Source organism: Tursiops truncatus, chromosome 4 (genome assembly GCF_011762595.2).
Source record: "Tursiops truncatus isolate mTurTru1 chromosome 4, mTurTru1.mat.Y, whole genome shotgun sequence".
Lineage (NCBI taxonomy): Eukaryota > Metazoa > Chordata > Mammalia > Artiodactyla > Delphinidae > Tursiops > Tursiops truncatus.
Genome location: NC_047037.1, coordinates 70,121,117 through 70,148,929, shown reverse-complemented (window position 1 = coordinate 70,148,929; position 27,813 = coordinate 70,121,117). Strand labels below are relative to the sequence as shown.

At 41.5% G+C, this 27,813-nt stretch overlaps 1 protein-coding gene across 1 annotated transcript; it reads left to right on the top strand.

The window, feature by feature from the left end:
• Positions 1–1,106: 1,106 nt before the first annotated feature.
• Positions 1,107–25,828, top strand: LSG1 (large 60S subunit nuclear export GTPase 1). Its single transcript, XM_073804051.1, has 14 exons — positions 1,107–1,265; positions 2,939–3,065; positions 7,016–7,136; positions 7,316–7,402; positions 7,934–8,020; positions 12,941–13,001; positions 14,151–14,327; positions 17,631–18,026; positions 18,451–18,552; positions 18,702–18,847; positions 19,512–19,633; positions 21,991–22,070; positions 23,645–23,818; positions 25,343–25,828. The coding sequence occupies exons 1-14, from the start codon at positions 1,167–1,169 to the stop codon at positions 25,523–25,525; spliced, it is 1,962 nt and encodes a 653-aa protein (XP_073660152.1). The 5' UTR covers positions 1,107–1,166; the 3' UTR covers positions 25,526–25,828.
• The last annotated feature ends 1,985 nt before the right edge of the window (positions 25,829–27,813 follow it).

The following is a 27,813-nucleotide window of genomic DNA, read 5'->3' as shown; positions in this document are numbered from 1 at the left end:
TGGACTTCTCTTGCTACTCAGAGTGGCCTGTGCCCCAGACCAGCATCACCAGCATCTCCTGGAAGTACAGAGTGCCGGCCCCCCCAGACCTTATCAATCAGAATCTGCACGTTAACAAGATTCCCAGGGGGTTCACATGCACATCAAAGTTTGAGAACTGGATTCTGAAATACACACTAACGACCGTCATTCTCCCCTTGCTCCAGGAACGAATAAAATAGTGAGGAGACCTGGGTTTGATGCCTGACTCCGAATATAGTTCATCTCTGACTTGGGCAAGCTGCTTCCTCTCCGGAGCATCACAACATTGAGGTGTTTCTCCTGATTAAGGAGAATGGAGCTTAAACGCCCAACACCCACACAACTCTGACCCGACTTTTCTAACGATAAAGTGAGAAACAAAATCCAGGCCGAAAAGAGTGGAGCGGGGTCACTGTTTTTCACTTCATTTTAATTTATAGGAAAATTTAAATACAATTCTAGGTGGAACTTTTAAACGTTTTTTTAAAAATTATTTGAAAACAAAAGCATTTAAGTCAGATCCATTTGGCTTTCCTTGCAACCTTGCCAAGCTCTTTCCATTCCCAACTACCATCAAGGCTGGGACTCTTCTCACCAATTCACAGCTCCGGAAGAACAAGTACACAAAAAGCTGTTTAGTTGCCGGGAGTGACAGCAGCGAGGCCACACCTTAGAACACCGGCCGAAAACTAGCGCCAGGAAGCAACGCCACCTAGCGCTGCAGGAACACCCTTCACCCGGGTCTCCGCCTCCTTCTGACGAAAGTAGCCGGGAGGCGGGGTTCGTATCCCTAATATGAACGGCCACGTTTTCCACGTCTCCTAGTTCTACACCGGACGCTAAAGACCGACGCACAAGTTTGGAAGGTACCATTCTTTTAATTTAATCAACCTATCAAAATTTGAGATATTCATAGGAAATATATTGAAAATTAAGTCCTCAGACCACTTTACATTTATTTCCCATCATAGTGGCAAATATGAGATATATAAGTGGTGATTTGAAACAATTATTGTGTTTCCCTTCAACTTCGGGCCTTAACTACTTGGGCTAGCTCATACGTCACTTCCGGAGATCTATCGCCTAACTATCCAAAAAACAGGAGCGGGTACGGCAAGGAAGATTCGTGTGCAGACGGGGCAGATATGGGTCGGAGGAGAGCGCCGGAGGCTGGGACCCTCGGTCGGGCTCTTATCCGCCAGCAAGTTCAGCGGAGCCGTAGCCATCGTCACACCGACTCCTGGGTAAGACCTTGTCATCTTTCCCAGTATGTCTAGTTATGAGAGTCTGAAAGCTGCGAAGCTTGGGGTAAGAGGTCACAGGGAAATTTTCCAGAGGAAATGATGCCAAAATAGGGTTTCTAAGGATGAGTACAGTCGTCCCCCGTTAACCGCGGGGATCGGTTTGGGACCCCCCAACTCCCCGCGGATACCACAATGCGCAAATGTTCAAGTCCCTTAGAGCCTACCAGGCAGATAAACAGGCGCTCCTTCTAGCAAGGCACAGGGCCCAGAGGTGGAGGCTAATGTGGTGATGAGGTTGCAGTGAGATCTTGAATGCCAGGATAAAAGTTTGGTCTTTGCCCTGTAAGCCATGGAAGCGTTTGGAAGTTTCTGCACAGGAAAGACATAAAAACGACTTTTCGTATTCATTTGTTCAGAGAATTGACCCTCCAAGAGCCGCTGGTTGGTTCCAGAAGTACAAAATAACTCAGATTCCTGCTTCACCCTTTTTATTCCCTAGTGGTTTCACTCAAAGATGAACAACTCATCTCCAAAGTTTGGCGGGCCTAATAGTTCCCTGGGCCTGGGAACGATCATAATTTTTAGGATCCTTGAAAAGCGGTTGAAGTAGTTTGACTTGTGTTTGTCATTTTGACATTCATTCCCTCATGTATTTGAGAACTCACGAAGTTCTCTGTAAGAATCTGTGCAAAGTCAAAGGTGTCTCTAATTATCCATGTGCACTTCACACCATCTAACTTCCATCTGTGTAATCTGCAGAGTAAACAGCATACAGAGCTCATCAATATTCATCAGGTCAGAGTTACTCTGGACATTAGATTACCAGTAATTTTAATTGATTTTGAAGCAACCTGTTTTTAATGTACCCATTAGGAAGTAGTGGGAAGATTCGATTATGAATTCTAAAGAACTGGATTCTAATCCTTATGCTGATTTTTGCTGATTCTGTGGCCTTGGGCAAACCACCTAGCCTTTTAACCTTTAATTTTTTCATTTACTTGCACCTGTACAGAGTGTAGAGCTTAGGATGGTGTTTGTCTTATCAAACTGTGGGTTGTGTCTGGAAATCAGTTCAGTAACTCTCAACTAGCCAGGTTTTTCACCCTACAGAATAGAATTCAAGAAAATACCAGTCTGTGTGGCATGTAATAAAGTAACTTTGTTTCAGGATTCTTTTGTTTCCATTTTACTATACTGAATGGTACACAGTTGTATCACTAAGTTTCTCACAGCATTTGGGTCACTATGTGAAGTGTATTTCTTACTGTGGGTCTCCGTCAAAAAAATTTGACTAACAGTGGCTGCCAGGACCAGAGTATATGGTATATGGGTTCAGGTTCTTACCTCTACCACATATTAGCTTGCCACTATAGGCAAGTTGTTTTATCTAATTGAATCCTGTTTCCTCATCAGTAAAATAGAGATACAATAAAATTTATCTTAAAAGATTTTGAAAATAAAATGAGAAAATAAATGGAGAGTAACTATCCATCTGTAAGATGGATGAGAAAGTGAGGTAAGAAAGTGCTCATTTAAATGTTAACTGTTATTAATATTGACTCTAAAGGGGCCGATACCACTCTCAAGACCATAGAATAGTTACTTGGGAGTTAGTTTGGATGTTAAGAACAGAAGAGAGCAGCTGTTATTACCACCTTGTGTTTTATTCATAGTTGCACACAAGTGAACTCAATGATGGCTATGATTGGGGTCGTCTTAATCTTCAGTCCGTGACTGAACAGAGCTCCCTGGATGACTTCCTTGCCACTGCAGAACTTGCAGGAACAGAGTTTGTAGCTGGTAAGTTGTTGCTGAGTGCCTACAGCACATTTGTGTCTTTGCTGACTGTATACAAATAAGTCTGCTCGGAAATGTTTTGCCAATCCTACCAAACTCATAAAGGAGCTGTCTTTAATCCAAAGGCAGATATCCCAGAAGCAGTGTGGGAAGGTCGAGATGAACTCAACTGGGAGGTACAGAATGTGCCACAGGTTTCAAATTCAGCTCTAAAAAACACTTCAGGTTATCCATCATCATATCAAATTCAAGAACCTCAGTCTCTCATAAGGAAAGAGACCAGTCAACATTACAGTGGACAATACCAGCATTTTCCAGAAAATGTTTTCTGATACCGTTGTTAGAAGCAAAATCCTGGGCCTGCTGCTGTAACGTAGGCAATTTGAATTGTATTTTGAAGCACTTGTTAACACATTATAGTGAATTTTTCCATGCATGTAATTTGTTTTAGTCACTGCTTTCCCTTTTTTTGTTTTTGTTTTTTCTAAGCACTTAGAAAACTAGCTGGCACAGAGACAGCATTATAAACTACCATTTCTATTGCTCTTCTTTTATTATAAGTGTTATTATGTTGTTTAGCAAATTCATTCATTTGTTCAAAATGCTTTTATTGAGCCCCAGCTACTCTCAGGTATTGTACTGGCTCCTGAAAGTATGGTGTTGACTAAGACAAATTTTGTTTCTGCAGAATTTTGTCTAAGGTGCTATAAAAGAATTCTGTAGCAGAGAATAGGGTCATAAAAGATGGAGTTGGTGTTCATTTCTATCTGAAGGAAAACTAGGGCCAGTCAGGGCAAGCTTTACCCTGGGGCTGAGTCTTAAAAGATGAGTAGATGTTAGCAGGACAGGTGAGATGACACAGGACATTATACACAGGCAGGCAGAGCACTTCAAGCTGAGATCTGAGCAGCAGTCTACTTTGTTCAGAAAACGGACTGAGTGAACTGATGAGGATGATTATAATTTTTGTGACTTTCTGTTTGATTAAAAACAAAATCCCCCCCCAAAAAATAAAACAAAACAAAAATAATAGTGTGCAAATAAAATAAAATAATGTGCAAAAAGAAAAAAGAAAATGGTTAGGAGCTTCGCCCTGTTGGTGCTTAAAGTACATGGGGACAGGATGTGATGCACAAACACTAGGGAGGAGGGCCAGGGCCAGGAGAGAATAAGGGCTTGAAAGGAGTCTTTAGAGGGATGTAAGCAAGTAGGAAACATTTTTTGAAAGATCACTGATGGATTTTGAGGAAGAAAGAGTAGTTAGGAAACTATTGCTTTAGTACAGCAAAAGAATCAGGCTAGAACTGAAATAGTAGTAGTAGAAGAATGGAGAAAAGAATAGGAACAAGATTTTTAGTGAGCTAGAATAAACCAGACTTTATGGAGGAGGCGGAGTAAGTGAAGAGTGAGGAGTGTCTTTTTGCATTTTAATGAGGACCCCTAAATAGCTTCAGGATGGGGGATGGTCTTGTGAGCAATGTAAGGATAATTAGAAGGTTGGAATTTTTAGCCCCACTGGGGAGAGGAGAGGAGCTGGAGATTAATCACTAATGACCAATGACTTGAGCAGTCATACCTACATAATGAAGTTTCCATAAGCCTTTCAAAAATCGGTAAGAATTCCTCATTGAAATTAATTTCATGCCTTTTTTCCTTTTCCTTAATAATGTAGAAGTGATAGAATTTTGTCTCAACTCTCTATGGCCTTCAGACAGCACTTGTCTCCTGGACACACAGGGACAGGGATTTAACCTGGAGGCTACAAGTTTCAGCTGTGAGCCCCTCAGATTGCAGGCAAAATTGTATGTCTGTGTGTGTGTACATAGTGTGTTTTGAATCAAATTAGGTCCATGATTTTTAAACCGGTTCTCACATGGATCCCTGACCTTGCAAAGGAGAGCAAAACAATGAGAAATGCTAAGTGTTCACTGGGAACTCTTTACCTTTAAAAGATGGCACAGGCCGTACTCACTTCTTATGTTCAGCAAGTAAGAGGAAGATGTGATATTGTGATATAATAAGAAATACATTTGTATTTGGTCTTCATCTCTGGTTCCTTGATACAAGAGCTTCTAAAACCTTGTAATTTCTTGAGTGGTAGGGGTGAGAGGAGTGTCTTTTGTTGTTCATAATAAGCCCCTTGCAACCTTACTAGAGTTTATGCTAATGAGGTGACCGGTGGGCCCCTAGGTAACTTCTTTGTGGGGGCTGATTGCCACAGAAACCAACCCTGGGATTTGAGGGTTGGGACTTTCAGAAACTCCTCCCTCAACCACTGGGGAGCGGAGTCGTCCTGGAGATTGAGTTAATCACCAGTGGCCAATGATTTAATCTATGGGGCCTCCATAAAAATACATTCAGAGATTTGGCATCTGAAGTGGGGAAGTCACTTGATAATTAGTGTCAGAATAGAATTGAATTGTAGGACACCCAGTTGGTGTCTGGAGAGTTGGAGAACTGGTTGTTGGTGTGGGAAAACCCACACATTCGGTGTCAGAAGTTTTGGTAGTAAAAACAGTTCAGAGACGGGTGGCTGCATTATTGTGTGATTACCTCCAGCAGAACTCAGCATCGTTACTGAAATGAGAACGAGAATGGATAGTTGGCTCGGTGCAGTGGGCTAAGGAATCTGATGTTTGGTCGGAGAGTGGTGGAGTGGATGGACCATATGGTTTTAGCCAAATAGGGAAAGAAGTGAAGCTACAAGCTGAGTGGTACACTGGGAGAAGAGGAAAGAATCAAGGGGCTGGAGACGTTTACAGAGGTTGGCCCAAGCAAAGTGGGAACACTGGGTGGGAGATCACCATTGGAAGGAGGAATTAATGTGAAAGAATTATCCAGTATGGGGCTAAAGGGATGTGTATTCTGACTGTTGGTTGAGGATGACATGAATGAGAATGGTGACTGAATTGGCTGTACTCTAGGTCAGGGGTCCCCAACCTAGGTACCAGTCCACGGCCTGTTAGGAACCGGGCTGCACAGCAGGAGGTGAACGGTGGGCCAGCGAGCTAAGCTTCATCTGCCGCTCCCCATGGCTCGCATTACCGCCTGAAGCATCCCACCCCACCCCCACCCCCACCCCCCGCCAGTCCGTGGAAGAATTGTCTTCCATGAAACTGGTCCCTGGTGCCAGGAAGGCTGGGGACTGCTGCTCTAGGTGACTGGACCGTGCAGTATTGGTGGTCCAATGAGGGTAGCAGATTGCGGTCTTTGCTTAAAGGTTAAGAGGAACATTGCTGAAGATGTCCTGTTATCCTTGGATAGGACCTCCCCTTGGCATTTTGGTAAGAAGCTTAGCTGGCTTCTCAGGTGCTTATCTCAGTGGAGTCACCTGCCCAGGAGACCAGGTGGCCATGTGTGGTACAGTAGAGGGGCCTGGAGCAACTTGAGGGGGATAGAGCCCTAGAGCAGAGGTCTCTGGTTCATACACAGACTGGGTGTTTTTTTATTCCTTTGAATTCTTATATAGCTTAATTGTGGATGTTCATAAATATTTCATATAAATTATAGCTGTGTAGTAATTTACCAGTTCTAACTGGAGTGAGTCTCCTTGCTGAAGCTTTGCTTCCCCCCTCACTCCCATTGGCTTACAATTATTCTCCACTTGTAAAATGAGGAGATTGGTTGTAATGAATGTTTACAATCCCTTCCCACTCTTATTGCTTCTGTTTCCATGAAATGCATTTAGCATGTGGAGTTTTATAAAATCAGTACTTGAAAAAGTGGTTGACCTTTTGAAAGTTTTAGTAAAGATCTGTTCTTGTATTCTTTTTTGTGGGGTGGCTAGAAAACTTCCTTTAGAAATTATAATTAATTCAAGGCTAGGGGAATCTATCTAAATCGAGAAAGCTTAAATTCTGTTTTAGGTTCTCCTATTTTTAGTTTTCTAAGTAATGACCAACATTCACTCTCTATACTTCCTCTTAAATAACAGTACTTTTGTTTTCCTACAGAGAAGCTTAATATTAAATTTGTGCCTCCTGAGGCTAGAACTGGACTACTGTCTTTTGAGGAGAACCAGAGAATTAAGAAACTCCATGAAGAAAACAAACAGTTCTTGTGTATCCCAAGGAGGTGAGTTGAATAAAGATATAGGACATTAAAAGGCATAACAAGGCAACTAAATATAAAATTTTTTATTTGGTGTTCACGTTTTTCTGCTTTCTTTTCTCAGCTGCTATTATTAAATCCCAGTCTCCTATATTATTTTGGTAACTCATGTGGAATTTTTTTTTCCTTTATGATTGTTGCAGACCAAAGTGGGACCAAAACACTAGTGCAGAAGAACTCAAACAGGCAGAGAAAGATAACTTTCTAGAATGGAGACGTCAACTTGTCCGGTGAGTGTAAGTCTACAGGAAGATTTGCCTTGAAATTCTGAGTTAGGCATTTTAGTGTGCTTGCACTGCTATTTGCATTTTGAAGGCTTTGTTCTTTTAAAAGGGAAATGGTAGATTTCATCTTATAAGTGCAAATTGGTGTGTGTGCAAACCGCATTGCTTTGTGCACGTGTGTCCTTGCACAAAGATGGTGAGTTGATTGCTCCATTCCTGGCCTTTTCTCCTTTTCATACCCATCTCTAGCCATTAGTAACCCTGGAGTTGATCACTGCTCTCTGGAGCATTCTTCCAAGAAGAGATGTCTGGGGGAAATGTCACTTTGTGTGTTAAATAAACTTTCAGGCCTTAAAAAGCTTAAGTATAAAATTTGCATTTGATTTGCATATTGACTCAGCAGAAAGTATATAAAAATCATTTGACAGCTAATAGTTGTGTACTTATTTTTTTAATGCAGTGAATTTGGGTGTTTATCCTACTTGAACCCTACTATTGTAATCTGGCAGAGGTATAAACTTCTCATTCTAATATCAGGTTGGAAGAGGAACAAAACCTGATATTGACTCCATTTGAAAGAAATTTGGATTTTTGGCGCCAGCTCTGGAGGGTGATTGAAAGAAGGTAGGTTACCGTTTTCTATTTGTGTAAGGAGTATGTGGTGGTGGTGGTATATTAGATTGGGAAGTTATATACGTTTGTAGCCCAGGGAGGGGCTGAGGGGACAGGATCAAATTAGGCCCAGGGCTACTGAGAATTATTATAAAAACTGAGAGTAGGATACTATATTTCTTTTTAAATATAAGGGGTTTTTGTTATTAGATAAACACATTGATAAACTTGCAAGAGTGTTGACTATTTTCTGTAAGATGAGTTCTGAAGCACCTGTAGTTATTTCAGCAAGTGTATATGAGTTCCTACCGGTAATACGGAAAATATGGCTGGGCAAGGGGTGTCTCCTTGCAAAGAGCAAATATGTTATGGGGGAGGCCAAGCAAAGGGCCAAGCACCAGGGGCACACAGATGGATGAAACGCGATCGTTGCACTAAGGTATTAGTAAAATACAAACTGGAGTGTGATTCCTATTGTATTAGAGAGAGGGTAGTGTGCTGAGTCAGAGCAGAGGAAGGAGCAGTTAGTAGTATTGGGGGAAATTAAGGAGTGATTTGTTTTAATTGGACTTTGAAAAGAAGAGAATGCCTTTGATAAGTTGAGACTGGGAGATTTTTTAAGTCTTTTCCATATCCTGATAGCTAAAAGGTTTTTATTTTTGTCAAAGAGTGGATGAATTATTTATAAGGATTCCATAAATAAACCTTTTTTTTTAACATCTTTATTGGAGTATAATTGCTTTACAATGGTGTGTTAGTTTCTGCCTTATAACAAAGTGAATCAGTTATACATATACACATATCCCCATATCTCCTCCTTCTTGCTTCTCCCTCCCACCCTCCCTATCCCACCCCTCTAGGTGGTCACAAGGCACCCAGCTGATCTCCCTGTGCTATGTGGCTGCTTCCCACTAGCTATCTATTTTACATTTGGTAGTGTATATATGTCCATGCCACTCTCTCACTTTGTCCCAGCTTACCCTTCCCCCTCCCTGTGTCCTCAAGTCCATTCTCTAGTAGGTCTGTGTCTTTATTCCCATCCTGCCCCTAGGTTCTTCATGACCTTTTTTTTTTTTTTTTTTTAGATCCATGTATATGTATTAGCATACGGTATTTGTTTTTCTCTTTCTGAATTCACTCTGTATGACAGACTCTAGGTCCATCCACCTCACTACAAATAACTCAATTTCGTTTCTTTTTATGGCTGAGTAATATTCCATTGTATATATGTGCCACATCTTCTTTATCCATTCATCTGTCGATGGACACTTTTAGGTTGCTTCCATGTCCTGGCTATTGTAAATAGAGCTGCAATGAACATTGTGGTACATGACTCTTTTTGAATTATGGTTTTCTCAGGGTATATGCCCAGTAGTGGCATTGCTGTATTGTATGGTGGTTCTATTTTTAGTTTTTTAAGGAACCTCCATACTGTTCTCCATAGTGGCTGTTTTCTCCACACCCTCTCCAGCATTTATTGTTTGTAGATGTTTTGATGATGGCCATTCTGACCGGTGTGAGGTGATATCTCATTGTAGTTTTGATTTGCATTTCTCTAATGATTAATGATGTTGAGCATTCTTTCATGTGTTTGTTGGCAATCTGTATATCTTCTTTGGAGAAATGTCTTTTTAGGTCTTCTGCCCATTTTTGGATTGGGTTGTTTGTTTTTTTGATATTGAGCTGCATGAGCAGCTTGTAAATTTTGGAGATCATAAATGAACCTTATATTTGAAATGATGCTTTTAACAAGGAGCCCTTAGGATGTGAGTTTGTTTGTTTGTTTGTTTAGTCCATAGAATATACCCAATAAGAACATTAGGAAACAAGGTGCTTCAACTGGGATTCTCGGGAAAGAATATTAGCACATTTAGCACCGTTACTAAGAAAAAGGACTTGGATTAAATTTGTAGAAGTTATTTACATTTCTTTTTAGAGTGATGAAAATGATCTGGAATTAGATAGTGGTGATGGTTGCACCACTTGTGAATATACGAAAAACCACTGAGCTGTACATTTTTTAAAAGATGGAACTTATGATATGTGAATTATCTCTCTCTCTCTTTTTTTTAAGTCACTTATATACTCCCCTCCACCCCCCGCCCGCATCTTGCTCCCTCAGGGGCAGAGAGGGCTGTTGGCCTGGGATGTGAGGAGGCCAGAGTAGCTAGGCAAATCTCTAAGCCTGAAGAAAGGGGAAGCTTGCTCCTGATCGCGGGCTTGAATGAGGCTTGGGAAGACCCAGTATGGTTCTCCCACGGAACAGAGTGAGCTAATTTCTCCATCAGGGCCTCATTAGCATTTGGGATGTATACTGCTGAAAATGTCTGTTTTCTTATTTCCAAAGATAAATGGTAACAATGTGAAATATTGAAACCTCACCCTTGAGGGAATGCCCCCATTTGCACGCTTATAGTTTACTATTTAATTCTAGATTTTCTCCTACTTCCTTTATTGTCTGTCTTCCCTCTGCATTCTTTTTTTTTTTCCTACTTATTCTGGTTTCTGACTTTTATGTAAGAGGCCTTCCTCCAGTGTCAAATGATGTTTGTTGTCTGTTCATATTTAAGAACAAAGCATTACAAAGCTGATTGACAGGATTTTGTTTGGGTGGAGTTTGCCCACTGGTGAACTTCACTGTACAGTAGCTGAGCAGGGATCGATTTTATTTTACAGTATCTATGGGTGTTTTCCCTAGGATCGGTCAGTTTCTTAAAGGGGAGGACTATCTCCTGCCAGGAGCAGGGCTAAAGGTGGTGGTGTAATACAAGGGAGCTGGGCATTTCCATCGTTTGGGGTGTAGACTTATGTTTAATCCTCCTTTCTTCAGTATAGCACCTCTTTCCCACCTTCTCCTGTGCTTGAGGTCCCAGTTCAGGAGCCTCTCAGGTTCATTTTCTCCACAGGGGCTGTGGGGTGACGTGTGGCTGCCTGGCTGAATGGAACAGGGGCGTGGACCTAATTGCTCCCTGCTGAGAATGATTTCAGTCCTATACCTCACTCTTGCCATGAGAGCTAGACGTGATGCTTCTAATCCTGAGCTTTCTCGGAGCTCTGGGGCATGAACAGGCTCACTTCTCATTGGGCTGACATTTCTTAGTTGCTGTTCTTTCTTTCTCTTTGTTCTGAGTTCCAGTCTTTGCTTTCATGTTTTGCAGGCTTTGAGAGGGAACAGAGGTAGCCATATGTGTTCTTCCAGGTTCAGCAACAGCAAGGCCCTTCCCTTGCTTTTCATGCCCCTAAATAAGCAATTTGTTTCCCCAGAGTGAGCCTGTACTATTGAAACTTCTAGCTTCTATTGCATTACAGCATTACTTGCTCTTTTACTTTTCTGTGATATTTCTCTGTGTTTTTACAAGAGAGAACATGTTCCTGACTCAGGGAATATAGTTTATATTGCACAGAAGTGGATCTGAGTCACATAGAAACATCAATAAAGTGACTACTGCTGTGTCTTTTAATAGGAAATATTTATTGATATGTTCTGTACAGCAGATGTCTCCTGTTTGGTAACAGGCTAGCTACGCCATCTGCCTCTTTAATTTCAAGAGTAGTTATCAGAAAAGATTTGATGTATAATATGTCATTGAAATGGCGGAAACTGCCGAGGCATGGAGGGCAGAACGCCGTATTCCAGGAAGACAAGGCGCTTCCATTGTGTTGCATCAGCCTTCCAAGTACATAGCTGGCACTTTTCTAGGCATCCTAATTCAGCACACGAAGCAAGCTGCCTTAAACTTTTCTTCTTTTCTTACTGGTGTGTCTAAGCTGGTTATTCTTTCTACCTGTTTGGTAGGTAGACATAATGTGTGTGGACCTTGTAATTTTAGTTCATTAGGCTTTGTCCATTTTTTGCAGTCATTTTTGCATTTACTGTTAAATCCTCACAGTTGGAAAGTGGTAGATATTACCTTAAAGAAGGAAATACTAGGACCCACTTAACTAGAGAACTTAAAAGCAATTTGTCATAAATTAGCAGGTCTGTGAGTTTCTTTGACTCAAAAGATCATGCTGGAAATTTAACTCTTCTGAAGGAAAATGCACTTTGTCAAAAGCTCTGCCCTAAATGGTAACCTTGATTTAATACATTTCCTTCAGTTGCATAGGAGTTACCTGAGGAAAAGCTGACCAGATACGGATTTGTTTCCCTCGAGTGGCAGTCACAGCTGGCCCTTAAAGCAGCTTTCCTCGCCACAGGGTCTGAAGGGAGGGAGGATTCTGCCGGAGAAGTCCAGTATTTATTCTTACAGTGCTCAGCTGCTGTCATCCCCACTACATTTGTGAGGGATTCGAGGGGCTTGCTGTCAGCCGCGGAAAGTTTTCATATTGCTACATCATCTTTCATGTGATGGAAGGCGTTGGACTCATCATTCCTGCTTCATTATGGAGACTTAAGTTGATATTTTGCTGTTTTGTATTTTTGCCATTTAAACACATTCTTGGAACTGGTGGGTGATGATTTGCTACATGTACACATGTCAGCCCTAGGTTTAAATAAGATATAGCCTTTGACGGTGGCAGCTGTGAGCAGGTGATATATTAGGGGGGTTTTGAGGCCTTACTTAACACAAGTGTAAACTAGGCACTGAGTATACAGTAGACCTCACCTTGGATTGAAGTCTTCGGAATACTCTTTGATCTCTCCAGGAGAGTTTACTAGAAGATACAGGTAAAAGTTTTAACAATGAAACATCATCAGAGACTACAAGCTCTGGTCCAGAGTGCTTGCGTTCTCATTCCAGCTCCCTCACTTAGTAGCTGGTGACCTTGAACAAGCCACTTAGCTGTTCTAAACTTCAGTCTCTTCGTATATAAACTGGGGATAATTGCACCTTAAAAAGTTAAATATACCAGTGCTTAATATGTCGAAAGTGTTTGCTACTATTTCCTTTCACTTCACAGTGATTGGTGTATCTCACATTTGTTTTTCAGTGATATCGTGGTCCAGATAGTAGATGCTCGAAATCCACTCCTATTTAGGTGTGAGGATTTGGTAAGTAAAATGTGACATGATTCGAACTTTAAGTCCTTGGGCAGCAGTGGGAGGACAGCATCACCGATAGCAGTGAGCCTAGGCAGGCCTTTGCACCCTCCTCTAGCTTTGTTTAATCTGGCCTCCTGCTCCTCCCAAGGTCAGGAGTTTGCATTTTGGGACTGTTTAGATAGGTGTTTTCTTCAAACAGTTGTTTCCATCTGCAGGAAGGCACAAACACTTGAACTTCCTACTTTTAGTTTCGAAGCTACTTTGTTAATAGGCATTTGCCAGTGTTTCTCATTTTTTAAGAGACTCTAGTTGAAATAGCATTTTGCTTACTTTAGCATATGCCTAGTCCCTTCACTTACCCATCCCACTAAGCTTTCTCTTCTCACACCGTACTTATTACCTCCTGTGGTATTTTACAAATGAACTAAGTTTGTAAAACACCACAGGGGGTAATCATTAAGGTGTGAGGATCACAAGAAATAATGTGATACGGGCTTTCAATTAATAAGACGCTGAACACACATGAAGTATTCCTATTTTTGTTTGAGGACCAGAGTAGGAATAGTACTGATTATTTTAAAAGCCACTGGTGAATAACAATCTTAATGGGGAAACTCTTATTAATTCAGCTTTCATACTTCTGGTCTGTTTCCTAATGGAGAGCTATGCTTGGGAATTAATTTAATCACTGGGTCTTGTTTTCCTTTTAGCCTTCAAAAATATTTTTTTATATTAATAGGTAAGATTATTATTAGCTGTCGTCACTTGGCTTGAAGATAGTCCCTGCTGGCCGACAAATCTAGTTATACAGTTCTTTAACTTTGCTTAAAAGAAAGAATTCAAGATTATTAAAGAGAGGAACTATATAATTTAAAGAAATAAGAACCTGTTTTACTTAAACTGGGCAGGAAAGCATTTCTTTTTACCCTTTCCAGTTTCTCATGTGAAGAGTATTTTTTCTAAGTATAGATGACCTAACTTCTTTTCAGAGCTTGCTGAAAGGATCCATAGAATGTATCACGATTAAAAATCTTTAAATTAGGAATGATTTAAAACTGGGGGCGGTAAAAACTTTTAGTCATAGCTGGGGATCTTCAGTATAATTAGCCTAATTTTCCCCCTTTTGGAGAAATATCTAAATATCTTTACCTTGCATAGGAATGTTATGTGAAAACAGTTGATGACAACAAGGAGAATGTTATTCTAATAAATAAGGCTGACTTGATGACTGCCGAGCAGCGGAGTGCCTGGGCCGAGTTCTTCGAAAAGGAAAATGTGAAGGTCATTTTCTGGTCGGCTTTGTCTGAAGCCATTCAACTGATTGATGACTCTAAGGTAACCTGGGGGACTTTTTCAGGTTGGGTTTCAAGGAGGAGGATTTTGGCTTCTGTTAAGTGTGCTCTGTTTTTGTTTGTTTGTTTGTTTGTTTATTGTTGATGTGTGGGGTTTTATTTGTTTCTTTTTTCCCTAAGTGCTGAGATAGTCGGGTGATCTGTAGAAAAGTAAGCCACAAGGTTGCTTTCTCTGGTTTTTAAATAGTCTGCTATCCCAGGGGTCTATGATGCACACTGATAGTAGCTATAATTTTTAATTTTTAAAAATTTTAGGCAGAAAATTGTATAGGAAGTTTCATACTGCCCTTGTATGTAATTGCTTTTAAGAGAAGTCGGAACAAAAATCAGATACAACTGAATGTAGTAACTTCTCTGGACTTGATTAGACTCTCTTTTGACTTTGTTTTGAAAACAAAGAAATGAAGTAGTCCTAAATTAAGATATACCATGTTATTTTCTGTATCTTTTAGTCCACTTTTTACAGAAACAGTTTAGGAGTTATTTTCTAGTAAAAATTAATGGTAACCAACTATGAAAAGAAATTAGTAATAGAATCTTAGAGCTGGAAGAGACTTAAAGTCATATCTTTTCCTATCCACCTCCTTTCCTCTCGCCTCTATTTATCAACTACTTGCTGACTGGTTAGGGTGCTATGAATACAACACCCTCCCTTGGTGAGCTCACAAGTTAGTGAGCTCTAACTCTGTGAAGGAGTTCTTCCCTTCACCTCCCTGGCAGTCACATGCTGTCTCTGTGACTCCTTTAAATGGCAGACACCAGGTGTCTCATTCCTTTTTATCTCCGAGGTTAGAAAGTTGTTTAGTCCAGTGAAGCTAAGTCAGCTTCCCTACCTTTGATCTGAGGCCTCTTCCTCTCTCCCCGTGTTCCCTCTTCTGCAGAAGAGACGTTGTCTGCTTTCCTGCTCCTTATATTGACATGACCTCCAGAGCACTCCTCACCCTGAGCGCCTGTCTGCCTGTGTCAGATGCCTAAAGTGGGTGGCAGCTGGTTGAGTACAGTATTCCAGGTGTGGTTTGCCCAGGACATGTACTCTTGTTTCTTGTGATCAGGATACTCCCAGTAATTCAGAGTTTTTGTTAATTCACCCCCTTTCAAAGGAGCTTATGCTCTTGGCTCATTGAACCTGTGAACAGCCACATCCCTCACATGTTTAAAAGACAAGACTTACTAAGCAGATCTCATCCTGTCTTTACACGTGGGAAAAGGTTTTCATTTTGGTTTTAGCTCAGCTTAGGATCATGCTGTTCCTCTTAAATATTAGTGATTTGGGAACAAGGTAGAATTCATTTTGCATGTGTCATTTGCTTTTCTCTTCTTCCAGCTTTGAGTCATCTGCAGCTTTTGTATTGGCCCTTCTATATATTCTTTCTGGTCATTGATAACGCTGTTGAGTAGACCGGAGCCAAGGATAGAGCTCTGTGAACTTTTGTGGACTTAATAAGCGCTCAGTACCAAGCATTTTAGTGTGATGCATACAGATGTATTTGAAAGGCTATAACAATAGTTATTCTGTTATTACTGTTAATAAAAACTAACCCATAGAAAACTTATTCTTAGCCAGGCACTGCTATTCTGAGTACTTTATGTGTTTCATTTCATCTTTTGCATCTGTGGTATTCCCTGACCTATCAACCAAGGAGTAGATTGCAAAGGGAAGTGGGATTTGTTTGCACCATCTGTTCTCAGGGAACCGTTGTTGCCTCCCATTACTGTCAGGGGAGGAATTGTTTGGAGGAATTTCCTAACTTGAGGAATTGCTTCCCTGTCAGACTCTGGATTAACAGTGCATGATTTATGGAAGATATTCTTTCTTCCTTTTTAAAAGTTGAACCCTATTTATTCCTTCCAGGTCTTCTGAAATCTGTTATTCATGATTTTCCAAGTCAAGTAGCCAGCTACCATTGTGATATATCTAATCACATCTGTCATTTGAGTGTCAAACATGAACTTACTAAAAATAGATATTCACTGTTTTCTCACCTATCTGAAGTTTGGTTCTTTCTCTATGGTTGCTTAACCTTTCTTATTTTAAAAAAAATAGGACATTTTTTTGAATTGAGTACTTTGGTTTTCTCTTGGCCATCTCTTAAATTGCACTGTGTTCCCCCAAAAGACTGACTTATCCCTTCTTTCTCTCTATTTTTGATGTAACTACTGCAAAGTCCTTTTGTTGCCTTTATCATTTTTCCTGAACCGAAACTGCTCCTAGCCTTAGGTTTCCTAATGCACATTCATGCTCAGTTGACATTCTTGTGTCTGCAGAAGAGCACACAGTGACTGCTTTACATTTATTGCTCATTTATCATAGAAATTGCTTCCAATTCCATATTTCTTTTTGAGTTGCCAGGAATGACAATGAAATCATGCCTTTTTTCCCTGACATTTTTTTTTAATATCTCTTTCCTAAAATGTAGGATGCCTGTTTAACTGAGTTCATCATGCCCTCTCCTGCGGTGGCTACTCATTGTAATGCTAGACTATTTGGACATGATAGGTTTCCATCACTTCTGAATCTGAATCAATTCTCCCTTGTTGATACTGCTTGGTAATACTATAAATCTGCCATATTTCTGCTTTGCTACCCATAGGAATTCAGAAGGGTTAACACACCCGTGAATCGTAGATGACTTTTACCTTTCTCTTTCCAGAGGAAATCGTTGGTTGGTGAATAATTTCCATGTGCAGCGTTGAGTTTTGTTGCTCTCATACTTCACACACAGGGACCTATGCTCCATGGTGCTATGATTTATTAAAGGCAGTTATAAAAGAATAGCAGTTTCCTTAACTATGCAAACCAGTCTTTGAAAATGCGAATATACAGTGAAGCTCAGATTACAAATTATACCCTTCTTGCTTTGTGCAGAGAAGAGAATGTTAAATGTTTTATCGTTCATGAGAAATGCTTTGCTTTATTCTACAGACCATTGCCAAAAAAAGTGTATTGCCAAGGAGTTCAGCTTGATACAGGTTTTTCTAAACCCTTGCTTTCTTTTAATAGGTAAAAGAGTTATCTACTAGAAAAGTAATACATGTTATTTGTAAAGAGTTCAAATAATACAAAACTGTGTAAAGTGAAGGTCCACCACTCCAGAGGACACCACTGTTGATAGTTTGGTTATATCCTCATGCTGTCTTCTCCCTCTGTTCACCTTTCTCTTTCTCCTTCGTAACTTTCCTTGTCCTGTGTTCATCTTAGGTAACCAACTCTGAATGTTGTTCACCAGAGTGAAGAGTGCAGTTGTTACACACTTCTGAACTTTGGTGGTTTCTGTTATTTCATCAGGAAGAAGTAAATGGAGACAGTGCAGAAGCCATCACAGCTGAGTTTGAAAACTCCAGTTGTGACGAAGCTGAAACTCTACACAAAGAGACTGAACATCTTTCAGTTAATGAAGTTGCCAGGAGTGATGAAGATGACAGTGAGTATGAGGACTGCTGGCAGGAGGAGGAGGACTGGCAGACGTGTTCGGAAGAGGGCAGCGGCCCCGACGAGCAGGCCTGCGGCCAGGATTGGAAGGAGCGCTGTACTGTGCGTTCTGAGGCGCAAGGAAGGAAGACCCCCCAGCAGAGGCAGATACACAATTTTAGCCACCTGGTATCAAAGCAGGAATTACTGGAGATCTTTAAACAGCTACACTCTGGAAAGAAGGTGAAGAATGGACAACTTACTGTTGGACTGGTAAGATGAAATATATCATAAAATTGTTCCGTGAGGGTCTGTATTCCCCATCCTTTGGTAGCTACACTGGTACTCTAGAGCTCAGGCCCTGGCGTCATAGGGAACATTGATGCCCTCTTGTTGCCCACGGGCATCCTGGGAGCAGACTGGGTGACAGGCAAAGCCCAACTCCAAGAATGAACTTTCTCAAGGCTTATATTGGTTACACCACTGTTCATATTAATTATCTTCTACAGTCTCCCAGTTCATCCCTACCTGTCACGTCACTTACAAGAGATACTAGAATGAGAGCTTTCAGGGTTGTCTTCAGACTTCCAGTCCAATGTTCTTAGCTTTAGATAGGCTTTTTACATAGGGTAGGCTTTCGGCATCCTGTGATCCTTGCCAACTTATACTGTAAACATTCCTTCTGACACCCTTCTAGGTGGGCTACCCAAACGTTGGTAAGAGTTCAACAATCAACACCATCATGGGCAACAAGAAGGTGTCTGTGTCTGCCACGCCCGGTCACACCAAGCATTTTCAGGTATTTCTACAGCATCGGCCTCTGTATTTCCTTCTCCGCCAGTTCCTCCCTCTGGGTGTTTTCTGAAGTTCTTTGCCACTCGTGTGCTGCTGCCCTCCTTTCCCTTCCTTTGCTGTATGCCCAGCATAAACCTCTTACGTGTCTTTCAGACTCTCTATGTGGAACCTGGCCTCTGCTTATGTGACTGCCCAGGCCTGGTGATGCCGTCCTTTGTCTCTACCAAAGCTGAGATGATTTGCAGTGGAATCCTCCCGATTGACCAGATGAGAGATCACCTCCCACCTATATCACTAATATCCTCTATGCTGTGCCAAAATTTTGGTTGTTATGTGTATATTAGGGCTTAAGAAAAATCTGGGCAATAGACAGGGGAGGAAAAAATAATCACTCCTTACATAGTTGTAAGGATTAGAAACAAAGACTCGGTGCTTTATGTCTGAATTAGGGTCATCTCACAAATCTATAGTGTATTTACATAAAAATGTGTCATCTTTAAGGTCTGTTTTCAGAGATAATATTTTTAAAGGATACATTTGGAAGTGATCATTGTGCATAAGGCTTTGTTTAAAAGAGGGGAGAGGGGATTCCCTGGTGGCGCAGTGGTTGAGAGTCCGCCTGCCGATGCAGGGGACACGGGTTCGTGCTCCGGTCCGGGAAGATCCCACATGCCGCGGAGCAGCTGGGCCCGTGAGCCATGGCCGCTGAACCTGCGCGTCCGGAGCCTGTGCTCCGCAACAAGAAAGGCCACAACAGTGAGAGGCCCGTGTACCGCAAAAAAAAAATAATAATAACACAAAATAAAAGAGGGAAGAAAAGTCTTTTAAATTAACGAATAATCGTACTTCTTCTTTGGAGAGGTGAAAAGTTTTTTTGTCACAGAGGTGCTGAAATACCATGTTCTTAGATGGGGAGGAGGAAGGGGTCAGTTCAAAGAAACGGATTCCTTGACAATCTTACATTTGCCAGAATATTCCAAGACATGTTTTAGAAGCTACGTATGGCATTGACATCATAAAACCTAGAGAAGATGAAGATCCCCAGCGACCTCCAACGTCAGAAGAGCTGTTGACGGCTTATGGATGTGAGTTGTGATTTATTTTAAAACATGAACAAAAAATAGTAGTATAGCTACTAAGAGGAATACTCTGCAAAGGTACAAGTTCAGAAGTTTTCCTTAGCATTTGTCATGTCACCTTTCAGGCTTGATATTTTTGTTGTCCTGTTGGTCTTGCCCACTAGGTGGCCTCCAGGTAGCTGACTTGGTCCAGCAGTAAAGGAGGGAGAGCCGGCCACTGCCTGAGTGGTATTTTACTTCAGTGTTAAGTGCTTTTTAGAGTTAGAGAAGGAGCTGCTCTGTATCCTTTGCCTCTTCCCCAGATCTTCATCATAGAAATCAAGTGCCTGGGAGACACATCTTCCCAGGCTCTCTCAGGCCCTTTCCTATGGGAGGCCTAGGACCCAAGTGTAGACACAGGGCTTCTGATCTAAGGCTATGTTGGCTTTTTCCTTTTCTGCATGGGAATTATCTTTGTCTGTCATTTCTCCAATTCATTGTGATTTATTTACCTTAAACACAAGCTTTAAAGGTAATCTGGAAAGACGCGTATCTACCTAAAGAAAAAGCGGTGTTAAAAAAATTTCCATGCATGTGTGGCTTGCCTTGTAAGGAATTGCCCCCAGCCAGGAAGGAGTTCAGGTTATTTGAGTATTTACTGGCAGAGAAAGGTGATTTGATATAAACCACACTTATATGGTTAAAATCAGACCTTGAATTTTAGTTGAGCGACTTTAGAGAGGATGAATACGAAGCACTTGTTGCAAGACTGCCGTAGTCACCACATCATAGGACAAGAGGGGCCTTAAAGATCCCCCCACCTCTCACCCCCCTTTTCCTAAGTAATCTGAAATCAGAGCATGAAATGACTTGCCCAAGGTGGTGTCTGGTCAGTGGCATAGCCTCAGTGAGAACCCAGATTTCCTAATCTAGACCTCTCCAGTGTGCTAACCTGAAAGATGGGGAAGGGTACACTTTGCACTAAACTTTGCATCTGGTTTGGTTTCCAGATAAAACTGAAAGAAATGTGAGTCTTTTAAGATTTTTCATCTGATTCTCTCTGATGAAATCAAAGAGAGTGAGGACAAAACCAGTTTGTAAAAACAGATGACTGAACATTCTTAAAATATTAGTGAAATTCAACATCTGTCCATATATTTGTTAGCCATTTTGTCTTCTGAGAATCACTTTTTTCTATGCATCGTTTGTTTTTGTCGTAATGATTTGTAGGAGTTCTTTGCTGCCTGTGCTGCAAATGTTTTTCCCAGTGTCTATTTATGGTTTTTTTAGCCCTGTAGAAGTTAACGGCTTTAATAAACAATGTGGGGTTTTTTTGTTTTTTGGGGGCGTGTTTTTGGCTGCATTGGGTCTTTGCTGCTGCGCGCAGGCTCTTCTGTGGTTGAGGCGAGCGGGGGCTACTCTTCTTTGCAGTGCGCGGGCTTCTCATTGCGGTGGCTTCTCTTGTGGAACACGGGCTCTAGGTGCATGGTCTTCAGTAGTTGCAGCGCGTGGGCTCAGTAGTTGTGGCTCGTGGGCTCTAGAGCGCAGGCTCAGTAGTTGTGGCGCACAGGCATAGTTGCTCTGCGGCATGTGGGATCTTCTGGGACCAGGGCTCAAACCCATGTACCCTGCATTGGCAGGTGGATTCTTAACCACTGTGCCACCAGGGAAGCCCAACAATGTTTTTCCTTCTTAGTTTTGTTGGGTTCGGTGTTTTACTTGGGAAAAACTATTTTACGGTAATCCTTTTTTTTTTTTAATCTTCAGATTTTTTTTTCCTTTTCCTAAATGTTTTTTTGTGTACGGTTCTAAGTATTGATACTTTCTTCTAAACTGAAGGAGCCAACATACAGCTAGTATGGGAGGGAACTGAGTTTTGAACCTGTCAGCCAAAGCTGTGTTCTCACCTGCTGTGCTCTGCTACTCCCTTCTAATTGAATTAGTATTAAAGGGATCTTCGTTGCATGTTTGGGAAACTGAAAAAGGTGTAGACATATCATTAAATAAGAAAACTTGCTCTGTTGCTTTGGGGTTTGCTAATAATATTGACAACATAGCATTGTACAAGTAGCCTCCTTGAATCAATAATTAAAATCAGAGAGATAGAAATGACTGGAGTAGAGAGAGGTTGAATGTGTCACAGCATGTTGCTAGGTGGTTGTCAGAAGATCAGATGTAACAATATAGTCTGTTCTCCTGGATTATCAGATGTTTTTGTAATGCTAACCAAAATATTTTCTACATTATTAATTGATTTGGGTTTTTTTAAGGTTAAGTAAGAATGCACAGTGTAATAACAGAAAAGGCTAGATTTCCATCACCTCAGTTGTCTTTGTTGTGATGTTTTCTAACTTAGGTTTTGCAAAATTCATTTCTCCTCACAGGTATGCGAGGATTCATGACAGCACATGGACAGCCAGACCAACCTCGATCTGCACGCTACATCCTGAAGGATTATGTCAATGTAAGTGAACCCTGCTTCTCGTTCCTCTGGAATAAGTAGGTCTTCTTTCTCCACAGCGTATGTTTAGGGTAATGGCAACCAGCTGGGTTATAAAGGAGATATCTTCTCATTGATATTGTGCCATAACTGGAATTATATTCTTGATCCAGGAGAGCTAGCATCATATAAATCATAGAAGTGACTGACATAATATGAAAGAGACGAAGATCTCTGAATACCTATTTGCAGTGAAGGTGATAAATTTATGTCTCCAGTTTTTCCATCTCCTCCAGCCCTTGGGTGTTTCTACTGCAGCTATATCACGGTATTCCTTGTAGTGTAGCTGTTTATATACCTGTCTTCCAACACTTGTCCAGTAAAAATAATAATCATAGCTAACATTTATTCAAAGCTAGCCCTGCTAGGAATAGTTCTAAATGTTTTACGTTTGTCATCTCATTAAAAATATGTAAGGGGCTTCCCTGGTGGCGCAGTGGTTGAGAGTCCACCTGCCGATGCAGGGGACACGGGTTCGTGCCCCGGTCCGGGAAGATCCCACATGCCGCAGAGCGGCTGGGCCCGTGAGCCCAGAGCCTGTGCTGTGCAATGGGAGAGGCCACAACAGTGAGAGGCCCGCGTACTGAAAAAAAAAAAAAAAAAAAAAAAGTAAGTCTGTGAGGTATTATTCTCCAATTACAAGTGAGGACATGCTAAGTTTTGGGTTTTCTTCATCAGTAAAATAGGAATTAATAGTACCTATCCCATGAGATTATTATGGGAAATAAATGAGAACAGTGTATGTATGTGGAGACATACACACACACACACACACACACACACGCACACACGCGCACACACGCACACACGCACATCACTAAGCTCAGTGCCTGGCACTTAATTAGCCCCAATAGTTTTTATTTATTAAGCTACTTCTTTCTACAAAAAAGCATTCCAGGGGCTTAATTGGTTGTGAGGATTTCACTTTATTCCCTCCTCTTCTCAATACACCATCAGCGGAGCTTGGAGCATAGAAATAAAAGAGGGCAGCCATATTCTCTTTTTTTTTAATTAGGTAGGAAAACAGTTAATAGAATATTTGTATAGATGAATTATTCATTCATTTACCATTTGTAAAACTATGGAGGGTGGGGGAGATGAGTTAAAAACAACCACAGTTTTTAGAGTGTTTATGGTGGAAAGAGGAAACTTGGCACCCAGTGGACAACAGCAGCAGGCCCAGTGTCCCCATCAGTACAGCCACACTGTCCAGCTACGTCCTGGCTTTTGTTTTGGAAAATATTCTCTTAAGTATAATCATATACATGTACTGAAGAGTACGGTAAACAAGGTGAAAGGGGGCACAGGGAAGATTTCGTTCTTGTGTGGGAGCTGTGGGAAGAGGTAGGCCTCTAGAGCACTAAGGATCATCATCAGGGTGTAAGTTGGGACTCTCCAGTTGCAGTGACCAAAACTCAGCTCAGCTGTCAAATGGCCGAAAGTTCCATCAGAGTGTGCACCGTGGAGAGGCCTCCTCTGTGGACTCTCACACAGATGGTCCTGAGGATGTGCTGTTACCATGCATGTTGTCTTTGCAGGGTAAACTCCTGTACTGTCATCCTCCTCCTGGAAGAGATCCTCTGACCTTTCAGTATCAACACCAGCGACTCCCAGAGAAAAAAGCGAATGGTGGGGAAATAAAAATGCAGCCACGCAGAAATAAAAAAGCAAATCAGATTGAAAATGTAGTGGACAAAACTTTTTTCCATCAGGTAAGTTTTAAAGTTTTTTTTTAACTTCTGATCCAGTACATTTTGTATAACAGCTTTATTGAAATAACATTCACATACCATAAAATGCACACTTCTAAAATATACGGTTCAGTAGGTTATAGGATATTTGCAGAGTTATGTAACCATCACCACTCACTCCGAAAAGAAACCCTGTACCCATTAGCATTCACTCTCCACTCCCCTCTTCCCCCCAGCCCCTGCCAACCGCTAAGCTACTTTCTCTATATAAAGATTTGTCTATTCTGGACAGTTCATGTAAATGGAATCATATGCTCTGTGGTCCTTTGTGACTGGCTTCTTTAGCCTAATGGCTGCAAGGTTCACCCATGTATCAGTACTGTATTCCTTTTTACTGCCAAATAATATTCCATTGAATGGATAGACCACATTTTGTTTATGCATTTATCAGTTGTTGGACATTTGGGTTGTTTCCACTTTTTGTCTATTATGAATAATGCTGCTGTGAACATTCATGTGCAAGTGTTTGTGTGGACATATATTTCATTTCTCTTGGGTATATACATTAGGAGTGGGATTGCTGGGTCACGTGGAAACTCTAAGTTTAACAGTTGAGGTACTGCCGAACTTCCCAAAAGTGGCTGCACCATCTTACATCCCCAGCAGCGATGTATGAGGTTGCTAATTTCTCCACATCCTTGCTAAACTACAGAAAAGAAGTGATATTTAAGCTGGACTTTGAGGAACAAATAAAAATGTGTCAGTTGGAAGAAGCAGTGAGGGCCAGATTTCCAGGAGTAGCATGGGCCAGATAGAAGGAGTAGCATGAACAAAGGCAAAAAGATGTGAGACTGTGGATATTTTCAGTAAAGAGCCTATGTTGTAGGTGGCCTTTTGTGCCACTTGAGGGAATATGAACTTGATTCCCCAGGCCACAGGCGGCCATCAGAGATCTGTGAGGACAGGACTAGAGAGATACAGAATAGAGCACTCTGATAGAAATGTGCACACTGGATTTGAGGAGTCTTGCAGTGAAAGTGAAAGTTCAGTGAAAGCTGATGAACACCTGGGTTAGAGCAGTGGGGATGGAGAAGAGGGGGAAAGATGAACAGAGTTCTTGAGAGTGGAATCCACAGAGCTTAGTGCCTGGCTGTGTGTGATAGATAAGGAAGACAGAGTGTGCGCCATCTTCAGGGCTGGGCAGATTCTTATACCACTGGCCGAAATGAAGAATGGAGAGTCAGCTTCTAACTAACTCTGGGTTGCAGCCGGTTGAAGTTTGGTATCAAGATAGAGATTTCCAGAAAATAGCTGGTACTGAGCCTAGTTATAGATGTTGTTTGAAGCCGTGGACTAAACAAAGTTGAAGACAAAGAGAATGGAGTGAAGACAAAACACTGAGAAACTTATTTAAGGAATGGGGAGAGAAAGAGGACCAGTGAGAGATGGAAGTCCACTTTCTTGGAGTTCTCCATAAGCAATCCTGTGCATATCCTGTAAAGGAGACTGCTGACATCGCCAATAATATTTTCTCTTATTTCCTAGGAAAATTTGAGAGCTTTGACCAAAGGAGTCCAGGCTGTCATGGGCTACAAGCCTGGGAGTGGCCTGGTGACGGCAGCTACTGTGAGCAGGTCTGAGACGGGGGCTGGGAAGCCCTGGAAAAAACATGGCAACAGAAATAAAAAAGAGAAAAGTCGTAGACTCTATAAGCACCTGGATACGTGAACTTGGGCTGCAACAGAAGTAGCATCTGCACTGTGCATCTGTGGTGCTATAGGGTGGACCCTGCCCTTGTGATTCACACCCAACAGCTGATATCAAGACCGAGGGGCTCCTCAGAGCACCAACTCCAATTAACAGGGTCGTCTTGGAGCCCCAGAAACCTGTTCCTGTAGGAGGCTGAATCTGAGATGGGGGAATGAATGATGTATGTTTATTTGTGTAAACATATATACAGATGCATAGTAATTTGTAATCTGGGAATTTTTTGAAGAGATATTAAAATTAAATTGCCACATGGATTTTTTATTTGTTCGTGTAGCTACACTGCAATTTGGACATTTCACATTATTTGAACAATTTTAATCTGCTAAAACATGCTGGGATTTTAGATGGATTTTTGAGTACATTATGAGATTTGTGATTCTCCGTCTCACACACATACCCAACACACACCCCTAATATGGCAGAAGGCATATCACGTCTTGGAATAGGGGCTAGCACGGGTGATTTTTAAAAGCCCTTGAAGAGCATAATCCTCTGTTGAAAGTCGCCGTGAGTCTCTTCCCCAGAGGGGAGCGTGGGTTTTTCTATAGCCAGACCCACAGCGAGTGAGGAAAGTGGCAGCTAAGCAGCTGGTTCTTGTTTTAGGTGTAGGGATCCTTGACGTCCTGAGCACTTAGGACCATCAGGAGTAGTTGACCAACAAGGGCAGTTGACCTTTTACAATCACCTTTGTAATACACTATGGCTGCTTCAGCCTCTCACTTCTTTACTTTTGTCTCTCTTTTTCTCTGAGCCTCATTAGTCCCTTAATTCAGATCCTTACCTTGTTCTGTGTCATAGATATTTTTGGAAATCTAATGGAAGTTATAAATGCTTTCTCCAGAAAAATGCACATTCTCACCTACACAATTTTGCAAAATGTATCAGAACATTCACAGGTCCCCAAAGTTCATGAATTCACTGTTAAGAAGCCTTGCCTTGGGAATTCCCTGGTGGTCCAGTGGTTAGGACTCTGCTTTCGCTGCCAAGGGCCTGGGTTCTATCCCTGGTGGGGGAACTAAGATCCCGCAAGCCATGAGGTGTGGCCAAAAAAAAAGGTGTTAAAAAAAATATTTTTTATTTAAAAAAAATTTTTTTTTAAAAGAAGGCTTGCCTTTAACTGACCATAATGTATTTGGTATATTTGAAAATTGTTATATATGGGAAATTAAAAATTTGTGTTCATTAATAAGTATTCATTGACCAAATTTTAATTTTCATGAAGTCCAAATTTATCTTTTTTTGCTGTGGTTGCTTGTGCTTTTGGTATTATAATTAAGAAAGTATGGCAAATAAAAGGTTACTAAGATTTACTCCTGTGTTTTTTCCCAAGAGTTTTAGGGTTTTAGGTCTTAAATTTAGGTCTTTGGGCCAGAGTTGATTTTTGTATATGGTGTGAGGTAGGGGACAAGCCAACTTCATTCTTTTGCATGTGGATATCCAGTAGTCCCCACACCATTTGTTGAAAAGACTAGCCTTTCCCCATTGAATTATTTTGATACCCCTGTCAAAAGTCGAACGTAAATGTGAGGGCTTATTTCTTGATGTATGCCTTTGATATTTAACATTCATGGGTGTGTAACAATTGTGAAGAGTATCTGACTCAATTTCCTAGCATGTACTGCTGGTAAGAGATGATGTCTGTGCAGATGCCCCACCCACTCCACATCCCTTAGCCTAATTGGAGTTCGCCTGCAGCCCAATACACGGTTCCTGTGCAGGCTCACAGCTTTCCACAAGCCCTGTGTTTTCTGCTTTCCCACCTGAGGACTTTTCCTGCACCCCAGGAGCTTGCTCAGCCTGCACACAGGGCAGTCTAGAAGGGCTGGGCGCTCAACATTCCTGGGGTAACCCCCAACCAGTAAGGAATGGGGGCCAGTTGGTAAGCACCCCAGCTTCCCTTTCACCCAGTGTGTACATTCTACATGTTCTTCCTCAGTGGAACTGAGCCCCACTTGCCCACGGCTAAAACCGTCTCATGAACTCACCTTACCTTTTCTCCCTTCCCGGTCTCACTCTCCTCTTCCTCATTTCTGCTTCACGGAAGTACCACCCAGATAAACTAACTGAACCTAAGTCTTTGCTTACAGTCTGAGGAACCCAAACTAGGACACCACGAAGAGGGAATTTCTAGTTTCACCTTTGCTTCTGCCCAGAACATGTCTCGTTAAGCATCCTCGCAATTTTTATTTTTAAGTATTCTCACCCTTGTTTTACAGGTTAGTACTTAAATTTACGAAGTGCAGTCA

What these genes read in the sequence shown, in the direction of transcription:
- LSG1 (XM_073804051.1), top strand. Translation starts at nt 1,167, where the DNA reads ATGGGTCGGAGGAGAGCGCCGGAGGCTGGGACCCTCGGTCGGGCTCTT. An exon ending in TTCTTGTGTATCCCAAGGAG is followed by an intron (nt 7,137 to 7,315) that starts GTGAGTTGAATA and finishes TGATTGTTGCAG; the next exon opens with ACCAAAGTGGGACCAAAACA. An exon ending in TGGAGACGTCAACTTGTCCG is followed by an intron (nt 7,403 to 7,933) that starts GTGAGTGTAAGT and finishes TTCTAATATCAG; the next exon opens with GTTGGAAGAGGAACAAAACC.